This window comes from Pomacea canaliculata, linkage group LG1, assembly GCF_003073045.1.
Source record: "Pomacea canaliculata isolate SZHN2017 linkage group LG1, ASM307304v1, whole genome shotgun sequence".
NCBI classification, from domain to species: domain Eukaryota; kingdom Metazoa; phylum Mollusca; class Gastropoda; order Architaenioglossa; family Ampullariidae; genus Pomacea; species Pomacea canaliculata.
The window spans coordinates 5,049,731-5,069,337 of NC_037590.1; the positions used below are offsets into that span (position 1 = coordinate 5,049,731).

Genomic DNA, 19,607 nt, shown 5'->3' on the forward strand with positions numbered 1-19,607 from the left:
CCCAAAAATAGCATCAAGGTGGGCGAAAGCATTCTCCCTTTTAGAACCTCCGTCAGAAGAAACAACAAATGATAAACAAAGAGAAATTCTACACTTTCTTTATATAATCGGACTAGTACCTGAGAGTGGCGGAGGGACAAGCTGACATATTGAACAAAAACGTTCCCAAGACAACATCAGACACGTCACCACAATTCCAGACTACGAGAAATCCTCCTCTGGGTATTATTCTTAGCAAAAAAAATCATGTCCCTTCACATACAGAAGTGAAAGTCAAGAAGATTTTTCGGTGTGTTTTTACTAAGCATCCAATGCCATTTAAAGAAACGAAGGAGGTCGTGGGGATGGACAAAGAAGTAAGAGAGGGAAAGAAGAGGTTTTTTTTTCCTTTTCCACTTGCTAGCTCAAACAAAATCTTCCTGGCCAAACTTACGCTTGTCTTTGCCTGGTCCCCGGTTTGGCCCCATCAATCACTCGGCATTACATGGAGATCGAATTGTGCTTCGCCCGGCCCCTGGTGCTGTGACAGAAAAAAGTGCATTTGGCGGACTCAGATTAGGTCCATTTGTCCAGGCGGCACCTTGATCGATGGTTGTAGACTGCCGACAGCACACTAAACCTTTTAATACTTTCGTCACTTCCGCTTGTCCCCTTTACACCGTCTGCCTTGGATCATTGCTGTTGGTAGAGTGCACAAAGGGTTCAAGGCTACTGGAGCTGAAGGTCCGCCAGTTTGGGAAACCGTTTCCTGAACAGTGGAAATAGATTTTAAATTGTGGCTAAAGCCTTGCAAGCAGTGACCCCGACATGGTTTCCGCTGCGGTGTTCCAAAAATTCCTTAAAACAAAAGAAGTCCAGAAACTTTAATCTCAAACGAAACAAACCGGAAGCAGCGAGGAGTAAGCCCATGGTGCCCCCGGGAACAGTGGTTCCTAGCCTCGTGTGTTTTGATGTCCTGTGCATTTGATCAGTGTTTCGAGACAAGATGGACAAGCAAGTAGTCGATGAAACATTTTTTTTTCATATTGACACTGCAAAAAGTAACCTTTCTCAAGTTTTCTTGCAAAGAGATGGTCTTACCTCCAGGATATTACATTTTAACATATACAACTGCAAGTGTGTGCACGTTCATGTGTCAGGTAGAGAAGTCGCTCACACAAACATATATATAATATACACAAGCTTTCCTCTATTTTTTTTTTTGAGTAAGATTTAAACACCTCATTTAGTTTCGTGTAAAGTCTCTGCCTTAATAGTAGGTAAACTCGTAGGTAGGTAGGTAAAACTCGTCCAGAGAACAGACCCGAGGTGCTAATTGATATTTTTTAAAGTACACAAGCGGATGTGCAAATCGACTCGAATGGTCAGGTGCTTGCATGATACTTGCATACTGGACTCTAGGCCATTTTACAATTGAAAACTATTTTAAATGACATCGGTCATATTTTACTTTTCCTAGCATTTATTTTGAAAGAACAACATCAATGTACTGTTGCTGAGCGCCATGTCTGCTTGTAGCAAGAGATATGAGTGTATGATTTCTGGCATGAACATAATTTATAGCTAGCGATAGCAAAATACCAACCACAGGTTGAACCACAGGTAATGATTTTCTCAGCTGGTACAGTGTAGAGCATCCATCTATCAGTGTCTCCATGCGTTAATTTGTTAGAGGTAGTCGGAACGATCCTCAAGATATTTCATCTCCAGTACTAATTCACCAACTTCTAACCGTCGTCTGCTGTTGCATTTAAAAAAATTTCAACTAAAAGTAAATAAGTACCTTTTGGAGAACTTCTTGGTTTTTTTAGCCCTTGAACACAGTTGTTCACTTTTTTTTAAACAAACATCCAAAACTAGCGATATTTTTCTTTTTCTGAAATTATACTACTACAAGTAAATTAAATTTTTAAATTATGGTCTACAGTTTTTAGCAGATTAGTTTCTATTTCACGAAATCAATTTACTTTAAATACACTACTTTATAATAAAATTAATAATAAAATGCTTCTAGAAGGCAAAGTGTGGTTTCCCCTACCCCCAGATTTGAGGGAATGTATGTTGTTAAAAATAATTTTTGTATCACACTGGACCTTTACAAAAAAAACCCCCACTTGAAACACATGTTCTTCTTAGAAAGCCCTGAGCAGTTTGGTGTGAGAACTCGCAATGGACACCATCGAAATTCTTCCATCAACAGCCGTGAGAACAGAAAACCAAGACTTTATTTATTTTCCAAGACAGAAGCGGAAGCTGCACCGGAGCTGTCCCAAAATGGTGACAAATTAGGACCGGCAGCAAAGGTGAGAGATCATGGATTTCCAGACACCTCTAGCTGTTTCAATGATGCAGACGATAAACAACCGAGGGCTGAGTATTTTAAATCACCTGGCGGTAAACGGGGAACAAGAAGTCTTTGCCTACTCGCCAACACTAATGGAAATGCTGGCATGCGCTTTGTGTAAATCAGTAAAGCCTCTTGGCAGGTGCTGTGTGTGTAAATCTGTAACAAAAAAAGTGGAAAGACTTGTGTTTAAATCTGTAAAAAGATTCACCATTCTGATCGATTTCCACTCCTGCCTGCGTTTAACACTTCAGATAGAGTGCGTGTGGCTGCTGAGCGAAGTAGGAAGACAGAAAAAAATAATTGCACATGTCTTTCTTGCGACTGTCTTTGCAGCTTGATGTGATGGTCTCCTTTTTATGAAGCCAGTAAGAAATAACTTATGATTAAGATACGGTTAAGGAAAAATAAATTCCTCGCCAAAGAAATGAATGCAGCAAGGTTTCTTCCTCACGAGAAGCCAAAGATAAAAAGTTATGAAGGCAAACAACTTTTTTGTACAAGAGAATGTAACTGGCAGGTAAGAAAGAAAGTGAGGGGTGAGGAACACAGAAAGTGCTGGCAGTTTGGTTTATACATACAATTCATAAAGGTTGAGTGCATTTTGAAGTCGACATTTTACGAGTTATGTCTTCAGCTTCTTAGAAATATGCATCCCTATAGTTCATGATCTCTTAACGAACATTCGCCTGCACTTAAAGTACGAAAGTAGAAAAAAGACGAAGAAAGAAGTCGTTTTGACATAAGGGTTAGGAGTGATGTATACAGGCTACAACGAGAACATGTCTACAAATGTTCACATCGAACAGTAAGGCCAGGGTCTGAAAAGGGTGGGAGAGTGAGTTCACACAAAGAGCATCCAGTTTTTTTCCCACAGTTGACAGCGAGACACACCCACGAGTGCCGGAGAATCGAAAAACAAACCACCCAACCAACAAACAAGCAAAAATAGGAAGTGCTTATACAATTATTGGTTTTCAAAGTTTTAAAGATAGCAACAAGAGTATAGGTCTCCAACTGAAAGTCCTGTATGAGTAAGGTGAGTCGTTGTCAAGTTCTGTATGAGTAAGGTGAGTCGTTGTCAAGTTCTGTTTGAGTAAGGTGAGTCGTTGTCAAGTTCTGTTTGAGTAAGGTGAGTCGTTGTCAAGTCTTGTATGAATAAGGTGAGTCGTTGTCAAGTTCTGTTTGAGTAAGGTAAGTCGTTGTCAAGTTCTATATCAAGAAGGTGCATGAGTGACACTCTCAAGACTTGTGTGAGGAAAGTGTGTCACTGTCAAGTGGTGAATTCAGAAGGTGACATCAAATTTATATCATTGCAATGTCCTGAACCGTGAAAATATTTCTTATTACAATTGGCGAGGGATTGTACTGTATGCCGAGTGTAGAGACTTGTGCAGGTTTGAAGTCAGTTAAGGAGGAGAACCGGTTCTTTACCTGAATGAGGATTCTTTCTATGCATGAGAGGTTTGCCTACTGCTCATATTTCCTGCACCTCGGGGCCCGCGGGCTTCCGTGCGAGTTTTTCTCAAAGACCGACGACAAACGCCCATCAAATATTCATCAACACGTGCACATTTAAAGGCCAACGGACTCTCTCTGTCTCTCTCACTCTGTCTCTCTCTCCCACTCGCAACTTTAGTCTTAATATGGCCTCGTTAACTGTTCTAGAACAAAGAAAGGAGAGACAGCGATAAAAGAAGAAAATAGAACAGAAAGAAGAAAGATTGTTGCAATGACGATTTACTCATTTAATCTGTTTGAGTGTTTCTACCTCCTAGTGCGGCTGTTCTTTCCGTCTCTCTCTCTTATGTGCAGATGTGTGCACGAATGGAGATGTGTGTGAAAACAAACTGAACTGAGATCACGAATCTGCTTTATTTTTCTAACACTACTTATCCTCTTTTGTTTACTTTTGTTAATTTTCTAGTGTTATGCTCGCCAATATTGCGATGTGCTCTTATGGAATGACCACAGCTGCAATAAATACGGATCACCACAAATCCCACTAAAAATGGCGAAGCGATTCGTTAGAGCCAAAAAAAGATTCTGCTAACCCCGAGTAAGACAGGACCAACGGGCTGCTAGAGAAAGCAGAGGCAATGCGGGTGTCTGTGTAGCCTTTCGGGTATCTGCACCGGGGCTGGCCCGGCCAGGTGTTGAGATAAGGCTGTACGAAGAACTACTGAGATAGAAAGTTGACACACCTGTGTGGCACGGCACAGCTACTGTCGGGGCCAAAAAAGACAGTCCAACCTATAGGCCATAACCGAGGACGGCCAGAGAGAGGTGAACTCTTGGCATCTAAGAAATGCCAGGTGAGTATGTCTGGCGGTCTTGGAGTCGGTGCACTACGAGCGAGTTCGATAGACAGAAAGTGTAAGGCAGCCCCACCTGTCCTCTCAAGCACCCGGAACGATAGGTTGTAGTAGTCTGTGGAACTGAGCGCTAACAAGTGTATGAGTGTATGTTTGCATGTGTGTGTGTGTCTTTCTATATATACATCTTCGAATAGTCGAATTGACAAAGTACATTTTTTTGACTGGGTAGAGAAGTGTGTGTGTAAAACTGCAAATGCACGAGCTTGGATTCCCGTGTTTTCTGGAGCACTAACGGTAAAAAAAAAAAACAAACAAACAAACAAACAAACAAACAAACAAAAACAACAACAAAAAAAGAAAAAGAAAAAACAAAACAAACCAAAAACACAGAACAGTCAGGGTTATTCCACACAGCGCGGACTTTCCATTCCTACCCGAGTCCAACGCATTCATAAAAAAATCAACCTATGGTATGCACGATTTCTTTTCAGTGCCTTTTCTCATAGAGGAAGGTGTGATACTGATGCTGAAGAAAATAATGACAAGGACCAAAAGTTTATATCATGTTTACTATACAGGTATCATGAACTTACGGACTCCTCTAACATCTACTCATGAGAAGACTAGCGATACAAACCACAACCCACAGGCAGATTCAGCAAGTTCTCGTCCTCCTCAGTAGTTTCGGACACTCTTGTCTCTCCCTTCTCCTCTTCCCTCCCTCGTCTATCTCTCCAATTAAACCTCTGGCTAGAGACCGGAGAAGTAAAAGCAGCAGTAAGCCATTGGCTGGTCATTAATTTCTTCTCCGCGACCGCGAGAGGGGAAGGCAACTCCAGCTGACCTTATTGATGCTGCTGACACGGGCTTAATCCCGGCCCCTAGTCTGCCCGCCAGTTGGATGCTCCTCCGTGCAGCCCTCGTGGCACGTGCAACCACAAGCAGCACATTTATGGCGGTCGCCAACATTTTGATAGTCTGCAGCCACTACACTAGTCATTGGTACCCATCACCTCTGTCACCACCCTTAGTCTGTCATCCATCTTGAAAGCTTATAAAGCAGTCTATGTATAAAACTACAAGTCTGAGAGTTCAGATGTACTAACAGGTACATCACTCCTCAGTATCTGTGTTTATATATATACTTAAAAATCTAGACCTGGTGTATTCTAACCCCTGTTCACAGCCAGTAACCAAAGCTTGCATGGCAACCATAGTTGTCAGTTGTCTACCCATGAAGTAAAAGAAGAAGAAGAAAGTCCTTGTGGCGGGTGTGTTAACTCACATCTCCCTCGTCCCCCACACAGACAAGAGGTTCTCGAGCCCATCGACACCTTCTGTCCATTCCGCGACATATACAGAAGTAGGAGCAGCTCAATGAAGAACAACCTCCCTTTCTGCCTTACTTTTATTCTCTCTTCTTTTCCGTTTCCCTTCCTATTTTTTTGTTCCCCATAAACCAAATTAGAAAAAGTGGTAGAGGTCAGGCTTTCCATGTGCACGTTCTACCCGGTACTGCCTACTTTCGTCTGCTTCTGCGAGTAGTAGGCGCCCACCCGATGCCGCCAGTGCACCCAGACCTTTACCCCGGCGGCCACAAATGTTAACTGCTTATCATATCCTCCTGCTGCTGGTTATCTAGCAGTCAAGCAAATTCAGACCGTACCATCTCTCTTTTATTAAAAAAAAAAGAAAAAGGAAAAAACCCACCTAGTTGTCTCGGTCATAGGGTAGGTTGCATGAGCATTTGTATTCCCCCTTCATACAGGTAAATGCCCATAAATTTTCGGAAGGTAAGCGGCCCCTACAGGCACTTTTCTGCATGGATAAGGAGGTATGAAGGCTCGTGCGAGCCGAAGGTGTAATCCCCATGTAGGCGTGAGCTGCATCTGCTCGACGCACGCGGCCACACGTGGGTGTCATTAGGGTGGCTACATGAGCCGTGCTCAGTGACAGAAGCGGGTGAGCTCACAACTATACTGCGATGGTAGAATCAGAATGCTTCCGGGGGAGGCAAAAAGAAAGCTCGGGGTTACTCCGACAGGAGGTGTTCATTAAGCGTGTCAGATACCTAACGGTCTCCGCATCGCGAGAAGTCGCATCGCCATTGGCTGGTGTACTGCGGTAGTGCATTCCTGTGTTCCGGGTGTTTGTGAATCACTCGTCAAGCGCTCGAGAGAAGAAGTTGTCAAAGACAGTGCCGTTCCTCTTAACTGCAAAACCATTCACTGCAAGAACTCAAAAATATGGGTGAGATTCCATCCCGGAGTCATTGTGAGTCATTTGGCAGCGGGAGTGGAAAGTATGAACAACATGTACAAGGCGCAATTTTCTCTAAAAATGAAGCTGGAGCAATCAAAATAAAGTTGCTTTGGCTGCCGAGCTGTTTAGCAAACACGTGTATGATTTGTTGCAGGTTTTTCCCCTCGACTGGTTTATACATTAGCATTTGTAGCTGATTTACAGCTTTAAAATCTGGCTGACAATTTTAAATAACTGTTCTTTGGCACAGAGAAGTCGAACAAGACAAAAAACCCACAGCCATACTTCTCATCGTAAGAGATGGAAAGGGACTCGCCCGACAAAAAAGAAAAAAAAAGAGAAAAAAAGAAAAATCAAGATGTCTTCACAGACAGGTGGCATCTCTGGCAGACATTTTGCTTGGCAAGGGACAAGTCTGCCTACCTCTTGATCTCTCCCACAGAGCACAATTCAGTCTTTTGGAAAGCTTTCATTCTCTAAAATAAACACGAGTGTGTGCACGAATACCAAACTAATTGCACCACCATCATTTACTGACGACACCTGCCAAACGGAGGTCTTTTCATCATCGTTTTATATATAGACTCCTAACTTCAGAGTAATTTCTACAGGTTGTGATGCCACATCCATTGCCATTACCACTATTGTTGTGAGAACTAGCCAACGGTTCCAAGTTTTCCCAAGTATTTCTCAACAGTATATCTCGATGGAAAAAAAAACCCCAACTAATAATCGTTTTTGTAAGCGGTTTATACGAACATGCTGGCAACAAATGAAGAAGAACATACTCCTTTTCGATGGAAACATTTGGTAGATAAGATAGAAGTAAATGTCTGTTGGCTTTGCGTGCTAGAAAAATTATAATTTGCCATTTTGTGTTCTTATTTTTTAGACTGACTTTTCAAAAACGTTTGCATCTCGATTTAATCGTCTGAATGGGGTTCATCTATGCTTCTCCACAAATTTTGTGTATTGTATACACATTTTAAAAGTACTTCCGTTTACATTGCAATAACCTACACTATAGTATGAAATCAAGACCGAAAATTCATGAAGAAATGAATGAGGAAGGAAGAAAGAGGCTAACATAAAACAAACGACAAAGGGATGTACTCAAGGGGTCACGGAATGGAGAGCTGAAAAGAGCCCAGAGTTGGGTATTTACAGGATGTACAGACGGATTAAAGAAGATGAGCAGTGAAGATGAACTGCCGGCTGCTTTGATACCACGTGCCGACACATTCCACGCCTGCTTTCCGCACGTGAACCCGAGGTGTTAGCGAGGTCTTTATGGCTGCTGTCCCATTCTGCTTACGTGGCGCTCCTGCAACATGCGATGGAGATGACCTGGCCGAGATAGGAGGATTAAACGAGGTCTTCATCGCAGACGATAAGACATCAGCGGAGCTTGTGAAAGATGCTGGATTCTAGTGACTGTGCTGTAACCTTTACAAATGATTCGACCTGCATGACCTGCATCAGATAAAGGACGGCTTGGACCGATGTGTGTGAGACAAGAATTCTCGAGAAGAACTTTCTTATCAGCTAGGATATAATGTGTCTAGAGCTGAAAGGATGTAAGGGGTTTGGCTGAAGGCTACCTCTGCATGGACGTCTTGGGAAGACACACAAACACGCAAACAGACAGACAGACAGACAGACAGACAGCGTCGGTAAAGGAGTGGGTGCGTGCATCCGACATGAGGCCTTAAACTCTCCATTTCTTAGCAAAAGCAGGAAGTTCGGAAGTTTCTAAGATATTCTCACCTGCTCTTCGAAAAGGGGTCGAACACTTTTTTTTGGTCGACGTCTTCAAAATCTTTAAAAAAAAGCTAAACTTAAATTCTGTTCAAGAAATTTTTTATCAGCCAAGAAAGGTAAAAACTCCAGAGCTGCGCTTTTCTGGCAGAACCTGGTCGTCTTCTGGGCCTGCTGGAAGGAGCTGCTAGGAACTGTAGAGCGGAAGTAATGTGCAACGCGAGGACTCGCGAGAGTTCGCCGGTACCTGGAGCACGTGACTTCAGTGTGAGGATCTTCGATGTCTTACGTAAGTTCATCTCCAAAGGGACACAACTGCTGCCGCAGACTTGCTTCCTCTCTTCCTCTCCCTGTGTGACGGTACACATCCGGTTGCTAGGTAACGGCCTTACATCTACCTTGCTAGCTTCCTGCTGCAAAAAATGCACGTGCGAGGGAGAGCAGGGATAGATGAAGGGACTGTGTTCAGTACTGCGGGGAGGGAATCAGACAGGGGGCGCTAGGGCGCGGGCGCGGGCAGGGAGAACCCTGACGTTAGATAAGATCATGTTGAGAGGAAATGGGTTCGTGCTACACGCAGGTACATCCAAGAAATTAGCGTGGATACTATTATTTACATCTTCCGAGCCTTTGAAACAATATCAGTCACTTTACACTCAGACAAAAATGTTCTGGCAAAACTGAAAAAAATTGAAAAAATCGAAATGGTTTGAAAACAAAAATTAACCTTATTTATTGGTCAAAGGATAAAAAGATTTGTTGTTTTGAGGAGCGAAGGTTACGAAATTCTTAATTATTATTGTTAAAGCTTAAGTATTTTAAACAATATGAAAATGTGTGCATTAAAACCATTCTGGGAATAAACAGGAAAGAAGAAGAGAGGAGACAAAAAAAGAATCACAAAAAACTTTGTTTTAAGTTTTGTTTTTTTATTTGTTTTAAGAAGAGGATTAGAAACTAGGATGTGTGTGCGCTAGGGTGTTGAGCATCACGTGCACATGCGCAGTCCTACACTGAGTCCTGTCTTTACCACCCTATGGCCTGGCCCAGTGGCCGACTGGAGGACTGTCTACCAGTCAACTCCTAAAAGGAATGTGGGAGTTCACATCTTTTTAACTGCAGCATTTCTCTATCAGAGGACATATTTGCTAGAGACTTGTCCCCTAGAACACATTCAGAAATACGTTCACAAATTTATTCCACGTTATTCTTTGACCTAAAAGGTTGCCCTGCAGGGAGCAATAAGGAATGCAGCTGTGGAAGGGGCACTCGCTCGTTTGTTCAACAATTTGTTGGTCACACGGTATGAGGTATCATGTCTAGAGACAAACAGCTCAGTGCCCGACGAGTGCAATCTTCCTCATTGACCCTTCCTTCAAGCTGCCATGAGACCGACGGGGCACGATCATGTCTCCCAGCATGCAGCACGGCCGGGCCCGGATGGTAGCAGCAGCAGCCCCGTGCACCAGCTCCATGCTGAGAGCCTTGTGTGTCAGGATGGTGGCCTTATCTCACCAGTACAAAGATATAAAGAATGGCAGGCCAAGGAGATGGGATTCCCTACAGGATACAAAGCTATTGGCTTGTGATAGCAGTGGCAGAGTATTTGCTGAAGAAGACACACACGCGCGTGCATCAAAATCCCTCCTTTTCCTTCCCCATTTCATGGCAAGTGTAATATGAGTCCTTCACCTGAACTACCGGATATGGACAGGTAATTATAAATTAGCGAGATGCTTGCGTTGGCGAAATATTACCTGACACAACCGCTACTGATTAGACTGCTGTACTACTGTTCTACTTCTATCAGATATTGTGTTTTACACAGCCAGCAACTAAGGTTATATCTCGGCAAAGCAGTCAGCCTTGTAAACAGATGTCACATACATAGAAAATACTAACGAGGTAAAATGCAAATGTCCTTACAATGAAAGCATTGTGCTGAGGCCAAGAATATGCCATCATGAATATCATTATATTTTGATATCTGTCGGTAGGTATCGTAAGCTCGTTAGATGATTTTTCGCTCAACGTTTGGGGAGTCATAAACGTACCTCAGTAAGTAAGAATAATTTTGTATTCTGGTGGTTATTTAGAATGATTGCATGGTGCTGAGAAAAAATCAGACAGACAGGCAGGCAAGCGTACAGACTAACACATTTAGGACTCCACAAAATTGAAATAAATGTAGTAAAAAGGGCAGGCTAATGAAAGATGGGGTACAGTCGAGAGTAAGGAAGACTAGCCTTGCAAAAAACTGCTCACGATCGGTTCTTGCCCAACATTTTGCTCTGAGCACAAAATCGTTTCAAAACCCATTAAAAGCCGAATATTACAGGCATGAGAGATTTATAAATGCAAGTGGCCCAGTCTATAAGATTTTACTCAGGATAGAGGCAACAATGATGAAAAGATTCCAGCGATGCTTCCATTCATGGAAGACACTAATGTTATGTGGTCAACGAGTGCCAAAAAAAAAAAAAAAAAAGAAGATAAAGAAGACTTTCGGAAGTAAAAATAACCATAATGATATAGAGTATGAAGAACTATCATGCCCTATAATCCCACAGCGGATGGTGAATATCGAAAAGCCCTTAAAAATATACAGCCATCAGAAACAACAACCGACATCCCGTTTGTTGGTATGGGAATTAAAAACTGTTTATTAGATCACTACTGGCAAAACAATGTTGAGTGTGTGAAAAGACAGTCAGATGTGAATGCGGAAACACGTGATCCAACAGTGTAGCTCTTTAAAAAAAAAAAGCTCTTTAAAAAAAAAAAAGCTCTTTAAAAAAAGGTTTGGTAAGCCAAGAGCTGCCACGCTGGACAACTCGACCTTAACTTTGCCAAATCGCCCCGTAGCTCGCCAAGTCACGCACGAGGGCGGTAATGTACTGGTGCTCTCCATGTATACCTCCCGTAATGCACTGTCTCGCGCAGGTGTCGTGCCGAGCAGCCAGTCGTTGCTAAGAATAACGACAGCGTCATTCGACACGTGACTGCTGACGTCAACAGGTGGGGTGGGCTAGTGGCCGACGGTTGCGTGCTGGCTGAGCACAACGTGGCAGCGCCGTACAGACATGTCCAATATCAAGTCTACTGCTGGTTCTTGCTTCATGCCCTGGCATGTGTCTCATCATGCCCAGCAATTTAATCTTAGCCGGTCACGTGGTCTGCTCGAGACATAATTAACACAGTACAGACGAGACTTCAGTAGCGGTTCTTTGATGTTTCGATTCTCGTAAATATAATGTATCTGGTTTAATTAGAATGCACCAAATGTAGTGTTTCATCGCATTTTAGTTTTGGTCACATTAATTCTCATTAACCTACATTTTAAACTGGGATTTTTTGAATTGATACTGTACTGTTCCGATGTGAGACTGACCAACTGGTAGTTAGAATTATTCTCTTCAGCTGTTCGACGGGTGCATGTACATATGGGTAACTGTATAAGAACATACTTCACTGACAGCAGAGTGTTCAAAAAACAAAAAGCCACGTTTCTACAAATCACGACAGCAAGCTGTCACCACCATATATTTTAATGAAGCAGCAGATGTCTTTCTACATGTGAGACTCCTTCCAAGGAGATTAATATTTTGAGAAGACTGTTCAACAGTCGTGCAGGGAGAAAGTTTTGACAGTGCGAACAGAATTTTGTGTCGTTTTCAGGAATGCGAATCTTTTTAACAGAAACGTAAACCACACATCCCTTGAGAATCTTATCTTTTTCTCAAATAAACTCGATGAAAGCATCCAACCAATTTGATTTGTCATTATATCTTAGAAGTTTATGGTTGTTCTTTCAGTTAACAGGCAACTTTGGGTGAGCTAGAGAAGTCTGTGCTAGTCTGGCATTCTTTGAGCATCAGAGAGCACCTGCAGGGTGTTGGAGGGCAGAGTGGAGTCACTTTGAGGTTTGGCCAAGTCGGGGCAGCAACATCCAGGCTCAAGGGATGGTGTACACTGTAAACCTCGAGAGGTCAAGCTGCACGTGGATTTCAAACAGTCTTCAGATTTAAAGAGATATGCCATCAGGGGGGTGAGGATAATGCTGTTAGCTCTTTAGAGACCATAAACATGTTCAGAGGACATCGCTGCTCTATAATTTTCCTTCTGTGGATTAGGTGCACCTTGGGTTGCATGTTGCTCGAGCGCGCGCGCACACACATTAACTGATTTCCCCCCGGGAATTCTTCTGATCACTACTTCAAAACAAGCCTTGCACCCATTCATTAAATGAAACTGAGACAAAAAAAGTGTCCCCCTTCCAGTTCAGGTTTTTGAACTAATTTTTAGCTCAGGTCAGGTGTCTCAGGTCAGAAGCCTGAGCTCCGACGATGCCAGTTGCTTGAACGTCACGCACGACTGACTCCCGCATACTCCAAACGGTCAGGCACCAAGGCTACTCCCGACACCCACCCCACTACTGGTAACCCCCATTTCGAGGCGAAAGCAAACTTAATGACATCGAACGTACGAAACAGTTTCGCCACATCATCGATCCACTCGTCGAACCATCTCATCTTTCTCTTTCTTTCTTTTTTTTTTTTTTATCATGGCGGGCGGGCCTGCCGTTATTAATTGTCCTTGTCACGGCGATCGTGCGTGAGGCATCGTTATGGCGTGTGTCGCGCGCTGGGACAAAGCGAGCCAGATAGGAGAGGTGGAACAGGGAGGAGTACAGGAGGAGGGGGAGAATATCGACTTTGTGATCGCCGCATATATTCGTTTGCGCTGCAAAGTCCTCCAGCGGTTGAATGATTCCAAGGGAACGCACACTTTGCTGACGTCATAGAGTAACTTCTGGAAGCTCGGTGCCAAAATAAAGTGTAAAGAATAGGCCGGGCTGACAAGGTAAGGGAGGTAATCGATAAATCAAATGGCGCAAGCAAAAGCTCTCAGGCCGAAAATAACCTCATTGAACATCAAACTCCACGCACTCCAAAAGGAACAGTAGACATTTTCCAGGAGGAAAAGATTTATACACCCGTGTGTCAGTCTCCGACAAGGAGGCTCGGCGCTTTCTATAATTTTCCAATGAATCACCTGACAGGTGCATGACGCAGCAGGAAGGACCAACTTCAGGAGAACTCAGACCAAACTCTTGGCCTTTCCCTTCTCCATCCCTACAGCTTCTGTCAGTTTATGATGACCACTCTTTTTGCTCTCAGGGAACAGATTATAACTACTAACTTGTGTCTAAGGTGTGCCTGTGACCATAATCTTGCGACTAAGTAAAACTTCAAACTCATACACTGGAATGTATGTAGACATCAGTTTATGCACATAGTTCTCATACGATAATTCATATATTCCCACAGATTAACTAGAAACACACACACATATCTATGGAGACAAAGTACATACAGGTAAACGGTTGCAGTCGACACATACTCAATGAACAAACATTCCAGAAGGCGAACTTCTTTTCAGTGCACTCTACTGTTAGATGACCTTTCCACCCTAAATAATGCGAATACCAAAGAAAAGAAATGAATCTGAGTTTAAGCTCTGATTGTTGATCAAATTAGCCAAGAAAAGAGGAATTACAATGCTTTCGCATGGGTTAACATATGGAATAACATTTAAGACAACTTTATGAAATCGGTTTCCATAAATTCTTATAGAGAGACTGTACACAAGGATAACAATAGGGAATAATATCTTCTACAACTGTTCTTCTAAACCAGTGTCTTTGAGAGAATCTTTTAATTCTTTTCCAACAATTGTACTACAAAAATACCAACAGGTATTATTTATGAAATAAATTTATTAAATACAGCAGACAGCGGAGTAGCTGTTCACTACTCCAGATGTCCTGGCCAAGGGTCCACTTGAAGGTCCTTGAAGAAACATTTGAGGAAGACACGACCCAGACACCAAAATGCCATTAACAGCACATACCCCGCCCTCCTTACTTACAGCAAACTTAGACCAAGCCTGCCTGCTCAAGTCTGTGGAATGAGCCCAAGAGTCGGTTCACACTCGTGGAAGGACGATGAAGCAATTGCAGCACACTGCACTCTCTCTCTCTCTGAGGAGGAGGAGGAGGAAAAGTTCAAACTGACGAGGTGCGAGATCAAAGACCTTCTCCGCCAGTCGAAATGCCTCCGCAAGTTGATGTTGGATGCTGGATGAAAAGGGGGTTGTAATGGAAAAGGATGCAATGTTGTGGGGGTTGTGATGTAAAAGGGTGCAATGTTGTGGGGGTTGCAATGGAAAAGGATGCAATGTTGTGGAGGGGGCATTGTCATGAATAGTGACCGAACGTGTGAGGCTCTGGCATTTAATGTCTGGAGAAACTAAGCAGAGGGGAAGTGCGGTGTTTACCTCCTACTCCTCCGGGGAATGGGGAACTAGAAATCGGCACCTGGAATTAGAATGGCCAGGAAGAACTTCTTTCAGGAAGAATTCTTTCCTGACACGTGACACGCAAGACAAGAGCGTTAGGTACAGTACAATAAAAACACGGAGGGGGAGAGGATGGGCCGAGGCTGTTATGAGCGAGAAACATGGTGGTGAAAAGCATGTGCCAGCATATAAATGAGTCAGTGTTCCTGGTGGAACGGTTGTGTCAGGTTTGGTAGCAACATGCTCCTTCAAGTGCATTACCGTATCGTCGGAAACAAAGATGCGAAAAGATGAACACAGGCAATGGGAAGGACAGGGTACGTGGTACGTGTGTCTGTATGCATGTGTGTGGCAGTGAATCAGCACGGATGTTCCAGTGTATATGTGTCTGTGAGTAAGAAAAAATTACTTAAGATGAAGCAACGGGTCAAAAAACTGCAGGATGTGCGGTTAGTTCTTGTGGTTTAACTCTGAATCATCTGCTGAGTCTTATATCCGGGTAGCCAGTAAGCAGGTATCGCATCCGGAAAGACATTGCATAACTGTATTAAGACCTGAACCCACAACCCCACTGCAGAGGCGGTCTTTGGGGGTAGCAACTGGGGTAACTATCCCCGGGCCCCGCGATAGGAGATTCTTGTAGTACGGTATATAGTACTTGTATATAGTAGGTATAAAGATTCTTGTAGTAGGTATACAGCCTACATTTACGGCTCTCGGCGGCCCCGCACGTGACACTCGATCAGGGCCCATCGGGGCCCCACGTGCTGCTAAGGTCGTTACCGCCCCACTGTTTTCGTAACAAAGGGAAACACCTAAAATGTGTCTTTTATAAAGACAACGACGATTTTAGTTATTTTTTCGAAAAGTTGCCGGTACTAATGTTTCCTACATGCAAACCTGAATATCAGATTAAAGAAAGCATAACAATCTAATTGCATACGGACCTAAAAATATACGGACACAGAATATTATTAACAAAATACTCGCTTGAACAGTCAACGGAAGGTTAATAAGACTAAAAACCTTCCCTTTGTTCTAACAAGACAGCACGCTGTCAACCGTGATTAAATTCGAGACAGAGACACTGTGACAGACAGACAAACCTGATTGGCAGCGATCCCAGGGTCTTTTGTTAACTGCAGAGAAACGACAAACAACAAATTGGACAAAAGGATATGGCCAGGTGATGAGGCGAAGACACGAGAACCGTAACCAGTTTCTTTGGGTGAAGAACATGAAGGTCTTGGGGGCAAAGCCAGGGAATGGCAGATCCTCCCCATCAGCCTCGTCTTGGTTTACTCCAGACGTCGTTACTCGTTGCTGGAACCTGTCGTTGCCTTCCTGGTCATCGGTGTCCTCTTTGTCCCCTTCATCGCGACCGTCTTCCATCTGGACGACCGAGTTGATTCGTCGGCGACCACAATGATGGTTGGCCTTGTCGTCGCTGACATCTTCAGCGTCACGCGCCGACGATCCTTTCTCCTCGAATCTTTTCCCCTGGGTTTTGTCCCCTTCGTGGTGAGCAGTGCGCGGGGCTTCAAACTTGCTCCTCCCGCTTCTGCGGTTGGGCCTGCTGTCGGTGCACACGACTACCCGTACCTCTGGAGCGGCTGCCACGGGTGGGCTTGCTGCTGGACCGCTCGATTCTTCCGACATGATGTCGGTACCCGGTGGGTTCAGCTCCGCCAGTTCCTGGCCGCAGCAATAACGTCTAGCTCCTGTTTACAGTACATGACTGGCAGGGTAGACAATCCACATGCACAATGTCGACTGATTGAGAACCACAAAACATCCGGTTTTGTTCTCATGCATCCTTTCCTTTCACACACTTGCTTCGTTAGAATCCGCTTGAAAGGGGTATAATCAAATTTTCTTTCTTTAAAAATAATCACTTCAATACGAAACACAATTTTATTTTCACCTGTGGAAGAAGTTTGCGAATCACATCGCACTCCCAGCTGCTTGAAAAGAAACAAAGATCAATACTCCAGTCTTCCCGTGGTTAACGGTATCTGTGCTCAGTACACTGAGGTCGAGTTAAGTTTCTGATTTGCAGATTAAGTATACCCAAACACGCACACAGGACAATCAAAAGATCCTGTAGAGAAGCCTTAGAATGAAAGGGGAGGAATTGTACAGCACTCCATTGGAAAACCGCCTACATACCGTGTGAACACCTTTGGTTGTAGTAGCAGCAAAGCAGCAGACGAGCCACGCATCCGCCGTACTCAAGGGTTACCCGTGTCCTGTGTTCGGGCACTCAGTATGATCGTGAATGAAGCGAAGGTACCTCTGCCGCTCAGCGCCAAGCCTGTGCCTCCCATGTTTGGCATCTGGCGACCTTTGAACTCCCAGCTTGCCTGCCGCTCGCAACACACGTTCTGCTCGGCTCTCCGACGTTCGCGGCGAACGTCCCACGTTCAGACGCCTGCTTCCTCACAGCCGCGCCGGTCGCACACGACCAGCAACATTTCTGTGCAGCAGAGAAGATTGTCTTCCTCCCTTACACATGTACACGCCGAACAATCCAGGTAAACGCTGTTCACCGACTCGTTCGATCCATGTTTTTTTTTTTTTAATTTCCCCCGCTGTCTCTTCTCTCACAATCCGTGGGAACAACACGACTCACGACAATGTCGCCAATCGAATGGGGGGAAAAAAATCGAACAAATCAAACCTGAGAGTTTCTGAAATCGTTTTCAGTGAAAATTTCAGCGAATAAGTCTGTTGTTCGGCTAGCACGCTCTGAACACGCGAGGGGCCCCCAGACAGCAGCAGGCTCGAGCGGCGCGGCAGAGGCGGGTGTCGTCTGCTCGTGCGGAGCAATCTGGTCGCAGCACACCTCCCCGAGCAGCCGTGTTGGCGCGCTCCGCAAGGCTGTCTGCACTACTTCAGTCAACGGCGTGCCGCGCGTGTGCTGCTGCTGCTGCTGCTGCTGCAGTTTCTTTCGCTTCTCACCGCAGCCTCAGTGTACAGAACTCGGAGAACTGGCAAGGAGGACGTCCATATAGCTGCAGAAATCGATCCATGGCTGACAAGCATAGGGATTTTTTTGTGACTCCCTGCCATCGATGTCACAAACGCAGGCTGGAGAGACAGTGAACGTCAGTGACAGTCCTGACACGCAGACGACACTGTGGCGCACGACTTCACAGCACACAGCTTGCACATAAAATTATTATTGAAATCATATCTCGCTCTGATGGGATATTATCGGTTCTTTCTCATAACAACAAGTTTTTTCTCTCTCTCTCCTCCAGTTTGGTTGGTCGTTAAGCGTTGACGCCATCGGCTTACCATGGAGACAGTCATGTGATCAATAAGCAGACGGCGAGAACTGGTCTGAAAAAGATCGTTTGACTGAGACATATGAACGTGTAATGCATCAACTGATTTTTCCAGTGACAAGACTTCTGTATGGTATGGAGTTGAGTTTATAAATACCAGAGTGGTCATCGTTTTTTTTTTCTTCCTGCCAACCTCTCTCTCTCCTCAACAGGAGTGCGGGAGTGTTTCACTCGCGGGTGTGGAACCTTTTTTTCCCTAGAGGAAAATATTTATAACATTATTCACGGGCCATACAAAACTATCAAATAATAATAATTAACCAAGAAATAATTAGCTTGCTTTCTTCAGTCCACAATTGACACGTGTGCATTCCCAGCATGCCTATTGCAATACAGGTCACGTGTCTGTCCAGTCATGTCCTGCGTCCTGTCTACTACGTAATGGACGTTCTTTTCTTTTCTCTCAAAATTCGCATCATTATTAATACTAACTTCATATATAATCGTGTTGCTGTAATAAAAAAAAGCTAGGTTTATTCAGTTTTGAGATCTGTCTACAGTTGCCATGGCGCTCGGACCTGACGCTCTCCACCCCTCGGTCTGTCTACCTGTCTACCTGCTTCTTGCCTGTCTGTGTGTCTCAGGTACTTTCTTTACGTAACAACGTCTTCAGTATAAATCCAGAAAGCAGGTAGGGGCTAGGTAAGATAATCGATGTAGGACAGACATATAAGGCAGGCATTGCAGGTGATATGAGAGATGAAAAAGGTGAGATAGCTCAGCAGGTGACGTAGGTGGAGTAGGCGGCATAGGTAAAGAAGGTGGCGTAGGTGCGACAGGTGAAGTAGGTGGGATAGACAAGATAGACGAGATGGGGAAGTTGAGGTAGGTGGAGTAGGTGAGTTAGTCGAGGTAAGTGAGGTACGCAGGTGTGATAGGAAAGGTAGGTGTGGATATGTGTAAGAAAACTATGTCAGATATCGATTAGCTATGACTTATTACCATTCAAATTGATGATTGTTTTTTTATATCGTCTAAATATCTATATATACCTCTACATCCACCCCCTTCGCCTTCCTCCCACTCACCTGTCCGGCGCCTCTCACTTTCCCATCCACACTCCAAGTTTTCACTTTCTGTCTCCTTCTTTCACCACAAAAAAGTTCTCGTGCGTTTCCTCAAGTGGATTTGCTTGACACTTGACAAATGTTGAAGCTTAATTCTTCCTTGATTTTGCCTTTTTTAAAAGCCGTCGTTTACATCTTGCTGCTTCTA

At 44.1% G+C, this 19,607-nt stretch overlaps 1 protein-coding gene across 9 annotated transcripts in view; it reads right to left on the minus strand.

The window, feature by feature from the left end:
• LOC112558319 (voltage-dependent T-type calcium channel subunit alpha-1G-like) overlaps positions 1 to 18,421 on the minus strand; it is a 116,282-nt gene extending 97,861 nt beyond the window's left edge. For 3 of the 9 annotated variants that reach the window (XM_025228747.1, XM_025228776.1, XM_025228758.1), the window contains exon 1: positions 16,223 to 18,419. In XM_025228747.1, the coding sequence (XP_025084532.1) occupies positions 16,223 to 16,701 (479 nt within the window). In that variant the 5' untranslated portion in view covers positions 16,702 to 18,419. Of the gene's footprint in view, positions 1 to 16,222 lie in introns of all 9 variants that reach the window. The other 6 variants (XM_025228793.1, XM_025228799.1, XM_025228786.1 and 3 more) reach the window with 4 other exon arrangements.
• Positions 18,422 to 19,607: the final 1,186 nt, after the last annotated feature.